The sequence below is a fragment of the Spinacia oleracea genome, chromosome 3, assembly GCF_020520425.1.
Source record: "Spinacia oleracea cultivar Varoflay chromosome 3, BTI_SOV_V1, whole genome shotgun sequence".
Lineage (NCBI taxonomy): Eukaryota > Viridiplantae > Streptophyta > Magnoliopsida > Caryophyllales > Amaranthaceae > Spinacia > Spinacia oleracea.
The window spans coordinates 19143947-19153660 of record NC_079489.1 but is presented as its reverse complement, the minus strand read 5'-3'; the positions used below and the strand labels follow the sequence as shown (position 1 = coordinate 19153660).

Sequence of the window (9714 nt, the reverse complement as noted above, 5' to 3'; positions counted from 1 at the left end):
GCTTATGTAAATACGTAGTATAAGGTGATAATTTTGAAATAAAATTTTATAAGGTGTTAATTTGAAAAAGTGAACTTTATAGTTTATAAGGTGTTAATTATGAAAAATCCTTAATAAATCAAACAAGTGGCAATTATAATTTCCATTACTTTACTTTTCCACATATTTCCATAGTTTCAATTTTTCAGATTTCTCCTCTACTCGAATTCTCAAACACACTATAAGAGAGGAGGTTGTAGGCTGTTTTTGGTTATAACTCCCTAGGATTAAGGAGTCTAGATTGTTCTAGGTTAAACAAAGCAATCTTTCCAAAACACTTTAGTAGCTTTATAAGAGTGAGTATATCCATCATATTCAATCCAAAATTTAGACTCTGTCACATCATTTTTCACTAACTTTTACCTACATTTTTATTATTTATACGACATTTTATGTATACATCTATTTTTTTTAGGGGAATATTGAAATGATGTTTTCTTATGCAATAAAGTAACTTATAATTTGGAAAAAAAAAATGAAAATAAAACTAGAATGTTTACTTGAAAATTGGCATATACAATTAGAGACAACAATACAACACAATAAATTAAAAAGTTCTAATACATGAATTTAAAGGTAGATGAAACCTATTAATACATGCAAAATAAAGCAACAATAATGGAGTGAAGAGTGAGTCTTAAATTTTCCATATTAGTTGTACAACTATTCTAATGGGTCGGACCAAGTCGAATTTTACAAACTCCATATCCAAATCACCTCTATCCAAAGCTTTGTGTTGGGTTGTAATTTGTAAATAACGCAAATAACTTAAGTTGACAATTAGTTGGACTGGGATCTTTGGTTAGGCAATGGTAGCAACTTTGTTCTTACTTGGCCAACTTTACCCATGAGCTTAAATGCATTGGTAATCAAGGAATCATCTAGGCAGCAAGCTTTGTGTAACACGAGTCAAACGTTAGAGTATATACATAGATCTTGGCTGGCATTTTTTGTTTCAAGAGTACCTACATCCGATCGCTTTTATGGTGAGTTATATTTGTCACTGATCAATTGATTGATAAGAATGTAATGGAGGCCGCCCGAGAAGGAATTTAAAGGGAAAGTCAACACAATATATACAACAGAGCCAATAGACATGGACATGTTTACGTAGAAGCTTTATCATGTAGTCGTACTCGTCTTCCGAGCAGAGAAAACTTCATGACGAATACGGAGTAAAGAGGGAAAAATGCATAAGACATTATTTACATACGCAATGAGATTAGGTTTTTAGGTTTGAATCCTCGTCACAATTTTGCCTCTCACAGTACTATTTCATACTAACATCCTTGAACCTGTCAGCTAAGCATGGTTGGATGGCCTGTTTGGAGCATCCTTTTGATCATATCCATTCCAAACGTAGTATCTGATGAGCTGAATTAAGAAATATTACATTAATAGACTATGTTGGCCACATAATTAACAGGAAAACAGGAAAGAACAAAATACATACATTTACGTGTAAAATGCTAGACGTGGCTATTCCATCACTAATGGTGTACAGATACAAAGTATATGTAGTTCTCATAGTAAGATTTCGTAAAACAGTTTCAGAAACAAGTATATGTATCAATATATTGAAGCCCCTCTGGGAAAACCAACAACACACTCGTCCACAAGCAGCAGAAGCAACAAAATACACATCCATACAAAAATAATAACATATTGTACTTCACGATACAACATATTGTACTTCATGATACAACATATTGTACTTTACGAAACAAAGTAAATGCATGAATGAAAAGAGAAGGCACGTTAAATCAAAAGTAATAAAGAAAGAGCTAGCATTTAAACAAAATTTCAATCAAAAGAGGGTGGGTTCTTATTAAGGTAGACAACAAAACATGAGTAGCCTGAAAGGGTATAGATGCCACACCTTGGGATAGTAATCTCATAGGGAAATGAGATACCTTCACGACTTGGAATAGGAGGAATGTGATCCTTTTTCTCATTTACAAATTTTATTATCTGAAACAGAACCTCTCGAAGTGACACTTCTATTGCAGCCCTACGAGCACTTCTCTCCTCAGATGCACCTTCTAATATCATACATAAAAGGTTAAATATTGGGAAAATCTCTTGGAGCATAAGCACAATCATATAAGCATGCTGGCAAACTACCTGAGTCTACAACTTTGGAGTGGTGAGATTTGCTAGAGGTTGGTTTGTGATGTTGTGCAACATTCAGATTTATATACCATTGTTCCCAATACAAGCGTTCAACTTTGTTCGAGAACCATATCGCCTTGTTGTTCTTTACTTCATAAAAAGACAGACATATCTGTGCAGCAACCATTCAAAATAATTAAGTTAGAACTTTAATGGCATCAACCGTAAAATACACTCCCCATCAACACAAAGATATTTCAGATGATTCCAACGCTCTCCCAGAGAGAAAACAGAAAGGGCACTGCCGGCACTCCTCTATCAAGGACTCCATCATCAAATCAATCTTTCTAAACAGAAAACCTGGATTTTGCGCATAATGTCTGACATGGATGCTATTATGCTAAAATGGGATAATGGGACAATGTACAATGAACAGACTAAAAAAACGCAAGTAACTTTCCCAGAGCAAAAATGGTTTAACTTGTGAGGACGGATGCATGCATACAGAAGAGCAACAAGATTATGTCTGATACAACAGCAGATCCTTTCAATGACCAACCATAGCTGAGAATGCTAATATACTAAAACATACAGACCAGATATCAAGCAAAAGCTGCAGATTCCACTAATGTGATGACAGAGATGATCCTCACCTGACTTTTCTTGTTAGGGTGCTTCTCTACCCAACAAATGAACTGGTCAATCTTCTCATCTATCTTCTTTTCAAGTTCCACATCTCCACACTGGACCTACAACAACATTTTCATGAGGTTAAATAACACTAAAGAGCTTTATAATAACACGTTGAATCATATGTCCTAACTCCTAAGTAAAAAAATTCAGTGCATGACTTTGCAACAACCGCATTTGCAGAGGAAAAACCAAACTTGATATAACAGGATAATAGTATAAAAGTTTGAGTGCCACAAACGAAATGGCATCTACAGCTAAACATGTCCGAATTCTATCCACCTTCTACAACACTTTAAAGTGAAAACTTACATATGTAATGTCAAAAAGTTCTAAATCAACATCTTTTGGACGCACGAGGCCTAGAGCCCTGTGGAACATAATTGTATGTAGTATACCTGCAATAAATTTGAATAAGTAATTAGTTCATGAGTTCTTGTATTTGTAAAAAAAAGTAATTAGCACATGATTACTTATCTTCAAAATGGAATTGCAACCACCATATTTAAACAATTAACTTGAACAATTACAAGATTTGTTGAAGAAGGCAAGCTCAGGAGGAAAAAAGAAGAGACGGAATGACCATATACACATGCCAATTGCTAAATGAAGCGATTCTTGTTATATTCACATGAGTCTGGTCATAGAAATACGCCATATTGAACCCGAGATGCAATGTAGTATTGGTGTGACAACCTATATTACTCAGACTCGGCCATTTTCTGAAAATTTAGCATAATTTTGGATGAACATAAAGTGTCATGCCATGCTCCTGTCCGAGTGTTGAACTGTTGACTATCCGATGTGAGTACTTGAGGAAAATTGAAGAATAACATAGATGAGTAGGTGCCAACTGAAACCATGACCTATTATCCCTTAAACAGTTTTCTTTTACGTATCGTAAAGTGCTAAATGATATACTCAATTGAATCAACGAGGAATTCTCGATATTATGAAAGCAATCATGTCCAGAATTTAGCTTTGCTTTAGGGTTATTGAGAAGCACATCAATCTAGAAACCAAGCTGCAACTACAACTAGACCTCAAAATGATCTAGCGAAAAAGGTCTACTATGCAGCTATACCTAAACCACAATTCGGCAAAAGAAGCTACCAAATTGACAGGCAACAACCTTCCTCCTACCAAATTGATAAATAAAAAAAACGCAACAAATTCCTAAAAATGGATAATTTAGGATATGAAGCATAATAATAATCGAGAATTTATAAAATCAATTGTAAAAAAGCTAATTCATCGCAATTACAGGTTATTGTCATCTCAAAAAGGGGTAAACTTACATCTCAAAACTTCTCTGATCTCGAAGTGTTCCACTTCCTGCAAAAATTCAAAACAAAATCGACAATTGAAGACCTAACGATTGTTGTTGAGAAATAAATTAGAGGAAGAAGTATGAAATTAAAGAGGTTAACCAGTTCTTTGAGTTGGGAAACTTCGCAATTCATTCGGAGCTCGTGTTAGGAATCTGAATTGGAATTGATAATATGAGATATTCGAACACTTGAAGTTTAAATTTGAATAGTTATTCTGCTTCAATTCGTCGATTATAGAACCAGTTCCGGTCAAAATGGTGGCAGGGGAAAGAGAGAGGGAGCAAGCAATTGATTGTTGGTCGGGGAGAAAGTGATGATCGATGATCGGTAATTTGGTAATGCACAGATTCTTAAATTACTTCCAGGTATGAGGGTTTCTAAACCCCAATGGGCTTGTGTCCATATGGATACAAGTCAGTACCAATACAGAAAATTTAGTACTAATACAGAAAATTTAGTATTAATACTAATATTTTAATACCAATAAAAAATAATTGCTTAGAAGTACCAATACAAGTCATTTTATGTTATTGGTACTAAAATATAATGTATTAGTACTAAAATTTTTGTATTGGTACTGACTTGTGTCCATATGGACACAAGCCACTTGAAGCCAAGACTTCCTCTCCAGGTATACAATGAATATTGTAGGGCGGGTGAAGTTATACTTCCTCCGTCTTTTAATACTCACACGTTTGTTAGTTTCACGCGTGTCAATGTACAACTTTGATCATTTATATCTTAAATTCTCTTTATGCAAAAATTATAAAAATTTGATATTTTGAAAATACACATTGAGACGAATCTAACAAGATCTCACATGACTATGTTTTATCTTATATAAAAAGCACTAAGAATAGTCAAAGTAGATTATATGAATAGTCAAACGTTGCGAGTATTAAAATACTTAAAAGCTAGAGTTATTTATACTCCAACTTATTTTATTAGGAGTCACATGTTGACCGACACAGGTATTAAGGAAGACGAGTTGAATCTAACAAAAAGAATAAAGTAAGTGGAGAGAGTGAATAATAAATAAATAGAGATGATGGAAAAATATTTTTATCAAAGTAGAAAGGGAATTTATTGTAGTGGTAGTCCTTGGTGGAAATCTAATCTAATATATATCTATAGAAATGAGGCATATTTGCTGAATTATTAGAGTGTCATGTAGGAAATCTAATGGTTTCGGCCAATGAAAAATAAGATTTCTAATTTATTTTGGAATTAAAAAAATTGAGTGTCACGTAGATAATTAATTAGTTGCCACATAGATATATCACGTAGAAAATCTAATGGTTTCGGCCAATGAAAAATAAGATTTCTAATATATTTTTGAATTAAAAAATCGAGTACTGCGTAGATAATTAGTTAAGTGCCACATGGATATTTTAATTAATTAATTAATTAATTACTAAAATATACAACTCCATCCAAAATCAAACACACTAACAATTAAAAAATAAATCTAAAATAAAATTCAATCCAAAATCAAACACTAATCTTAAATAAAATTCAATCCTAAATAATCCAATAGTAGGGCGCCACGTAGGATATCTAAGTGTTTTGTCAATGAAAAATAAGATTTCAAAATTATTTATGAATTAAAAAAGTCGAGTGCCACATAGATAAATAATTAGGTGTCACGTAGATAATTTATTAATTAATTACTAATACTACGTATATACAACTTCATCCAAAATCAAACACTCTAATAATTAAAATAAATTAAACATCAATTTTCTTAGACATAGTAACCATTTTAAAGTAACCATTTTAAATAAATTGAATCAAAGTAACCCTATGTTTTTAAAAGAGAATTGTAACTTAAAATTACATTATTCAAGCACAACATGGACTAACGACACCAATTTGATAATTTTTCATAATAATTCTAATTAACACGTCAAAATAAATTAAATGTAAATCATCCTCGCAGCTACATCAAATTGTTTCAGAAAAGGTAGTATATTCCAGCGATATGTACGAGAGACGATATCCCATATTGCAAGATTTTCCAAGGATCGTAGTTTTGATGAAGGAATACCTCTTTTTGATTAAATTTGTTATGCATTTGTTAAATCTGATTTCTATAGATGTGTTATGACTTTTTATAATGAATTAATTTTACATTTTTTAAAAAAATCTAGCGCCTTCAAAGCTCATTAGCAGGACCGGCATAAAAAATATCTTCAAGATCATGTTGCAAAATCAAAAGATGACAATTTCGAAGTGCTAGAGATTTTACGAGAATGGAAAAACTTAACCTGAGCTAAAAATACGTATGCCTATTGACTAGTTACAAGATGTGCAAGATAATTTCTACGGTTTTTTCATGAAATGTCCCTGAGGTTTCACGAAATTCACCAAATACCCCTGCGTGTTTCAAAATACATAGTATACCCCTATTTTTTTCGTATTGTTCACCAAATACCCCTATTTTGACTTTCCGTTAGTCCTCCGTTAAGTCATGTTTATAATTCACCAAATGCACCTATTTATAAATGTCTTGCACAATATACCCATATTTGTAAATTTGTTTGCACCAAATACCAAAACTGCTTTTTAAATTGCAGAATTTGAATCTAACGTACACAAGCATCTTCACCTCTAGATGTTTCCTTTGTTAAGTCAGGAGTGTTTTTTCTTCTAGTAGTTCTTCCCAACTGGGACGGAGCACCTTTGCCTCCAGAATTCCAGATGTTCCATTACCCAACAGTGGACTGACAACTTCCTTTTAGCTCCGATATTCTTGCATCCCTCATGTCCCTAAACAAAGAAAATGCAGATTGGAAATCCTGGCTTGACATTGACGCTTCTATTAGAGAGTCATAACAACTAACATCCAAGTGCAAGCCAGAACAATTGATCTCCGCTACCATTTGTGCAGCTTCAGCTGTCCGATACTCTTTACAGTAGGATTTTAAGATTGACAAATACACACCCCAAGTCCAACAGAAGCTCCTTTAGCTTTCATCTCATCCAATATACTATGTGCTTTATCCAACATCCCAAGTACAATACAAGCATTAACAATACCAAACCCCGTAGATTGTTCCCCAACGACATTTCAGGCTCTGACATTTTAGCTTCAACAACCAATGCTGCTAAATCCTTAATACTCTCATGCTTTAGAAACCCTTTCACAATCTCACAGTAAGTGTCTTCACTAAATTTTGAACACCAAAATTGCAAAAGAAATTACCAAGGCAATCGAAATCCATATTTGAGGAACACTAAAATTGCAAAAGAAATTACCAAGACAATCGAAAACCCAACAAAATTGAATTGGGGCAAATCGTTCAATTTTGCGAATAAAAGCTATGAACCCTAGAAATTGGGGATTTCAAGAATCAACAATTATTTGATTGAAGATTCGAAAGGAGAAATTAGTGAATGAAATCAGAAGTGGTGTTGGTTGAGTGGAGGAGAAAGAAAGTTTGTGAGTGAAATCGAAATCGCGTCAAACATCCGAACAGTACGAAAAAATACCCATGTTTGTGTTTCTGAGTAATTTGAGGTGAATCTGCCATTGATGAATTGGGGGTGAGATCGAAATCGCGTCAAATATCCTTTTTTGTCGCGAATTCACCCAAAGAACACCCAGATTTTGTAGCATTTGAGTAGAATTGAAGGAAGAAGAACAGGGGAGATGAGAGACGAGAAGAAGATGTTTTTTTTTTTTTTGATTTTCAAGGTTTTTCATCCTTAATCGCCCTAAATACGAATTAAGGGTAAAATGGTAAAACACAGCTAACGGCAGGCTAACGTCCGTTAAGTACAGGTGCATTTAATGAACAGTACGGATAAATAGGGGTATACTATGTATTTTGAAACACGCAGGAGTATTTGGTGAATTTCGTGAAACCTCATGGGCATTTCATGAAAAAACCGTAATTTCTAATAACAACACATGTTGATGTTGTATTGTATGATAGGTGCACCTTATTCAGGGTGCACCACCTCAGTACCTCACATTTTCTCCACACAAGTTTAGAGAATTTTAGGAAGGTATGGGATGAAAGTATGAAACATAAGAGAATCAATTAACCAATGCACATAAAGACTTCTTTTGGTATATGCAGCGTCCAAATGCACCTAAAATTTTATAACATAATTGTCTTTAAAAGAACTCGTAAATATTCATTTTAAACAACTCAGGTGGAGGAGGAAACAATGCCATTCTTATTAGTTTTATGTTGTCTAGTGTCTAGGAAGTGTGGTAGGACTGGTAGCCGATTTATAAAACATATTTTTCAAATGTTTACTGAATTAACAAAATTGAAGGGAATTAATACGCGTATACTCCTAGGTTATTATAAAATTGTTCCATTCAACATTATATCATTTACTTCAGTACGGCAGTACGCTAGGACTGTTAACGTGTTCGATAGTAGAGTTTAACACAGTGGATAGCGTTTTAAATGGTAAGATTTGTAAGTGTTTGATAAGGTAGTTCGATTTAGATATCGATTAACGTTAGAGATAACATTTAGGTAGTTATTCTCAAATGCTAAAAATAATAGTGTTCAAAACTATCAGGTGGCATTTGATAAAATTATAGTAAAGTTTTAAACAAATCATACGACAGTTAGCCACTAGTTTGACAGCTAACTATTACCCACTACTTTGACGACTAACTATTACCCATTATTGTTCAATACTACCCGTAACTCCAACAGCTACCCGCTAAGTGCTAACATTAGTTTTTCCTAACAGGTAAGAGTATATGTACACAAAATAAAGTTCTAGAATTTTCTATACACATAAGTGTGTTTCTTTTTAATAAGATAGATTGTCCTAACGAATCCAAAACTAGAATTTTGCATACCCTAAGTGTGTTTCTTTTTAGTAAGATAGGGATGGTCCAAACGAACCCAAAACTCAAATCGAGTTAACCGGGCTAGATCTTTGTTTTTTTTGGGTGCTAATGAGTTACAAAGTCAATATAAATTCTAAATGCAGTATGGAGATTCTAACCTGAACCCTATTGTACACAGGCCTTAACCACTAGGCCAAAATCTTTATGAGTAGCGGAGAATGGTAAAGGGATCTCCAGGCCACCAGCTCACCCTCGGCCACTCACACTCTCACGGTTTTGGATCCTCTAGAGTTCTAAAATAACTGTACAAGCCTACAAGGTAGAGTTTGAACAATATCAACCATTGAATGAAAAACCAATGGCTCATATATTATCTTTCTAAAATTTCCCCTATTTTTTCTCATCAATATCAACCTCCTGATTTTCCCTTACCACTAATATGAACCATTTATTTTTAAAATGTATGGTTTAGATACAACTCTACCTTGTATAGTTTTATTAAAACTCTAGAGGATCTGGACTCCTCTCTCACAGTACTCTGATTTCTTTTCAGTTAAGCCAAACTTAAATTAGAAGGTGCTTGTAAACTTGTAAAGCATGTATTGTGTATTTGTGTTAAACTCCACTGAGTCAAGTCGAACCCAATAACGAAAGAGAATTTGGCCGCACATAAATCTAATGGAATTTCATCCTAAAACGAATTGGTTGTAATCAAATCCC

The 9714-nt window shown here is 33.7% G+C and overlaps 1 protein-coding gene across 2 annotated transcripts; it reads right to left on the bottom strand.

Annotated features, from left to right (window-relative positions):
- Positions 1-1090: 1090 nt before the first annotated feature.
- Positions 1091-4533, bottom strand: LOC110788931 (autophagy-related protein 101). 2 transcript variants are annotated; one of them, XM_021993564.2, is made up of 7 exons: positions 4272-4533; positions 4140-4176; positions 3154-3239; positions 2805-2900; positions 2164-2323; positions 1919-2078; positions 1091-1413 (listed from the first exon to the last, which is right to left on the bottom strand). In XM_021993564.2, exons 1-7 carry the CDS (start codon positions 4302-4304, stop codon positions 1338-1340), a joined length of 648 nt encoding a protein of 215 aa, XP_021849256.1. In that variant the 5' UTR covers positions 4305-4533; the 3' UTR covers positions 1091-1337. The 2 variants fall into 2 exon arrangements, with proteins under 2 accessions (XP_021849256.1, XP_021849254.1); XM_021993562.2 differs by having other exon boundaries at positions 1919-2081; positions 4272-4526.
- Between the last annotated feature and the right edge of the window lie 5181 nt (positions 4534-9714).

Coding starts and splice junctions, on each gene's coding strand:
- LOC110788931 (XM_021993562.2), bottom strand. CDS start 4,304: ATGAATTGCGAAGTTTCCCAACTCAAAGAACTG. Junction 2,901..3,153: donor AACTTTTTGACATTACATAT/GTAAGTTTTCAC, acceptor ATGTTGTTGTAG/GTCCAGTGTGGAGATGTGGA. Junction 2,324..2,804: donor ACCCTAACAAGAAAAGTCAG/GTGAGGATCATC, acceptor GTTGCTGCACAG/ATATGTCTGTCTTTTTATGA.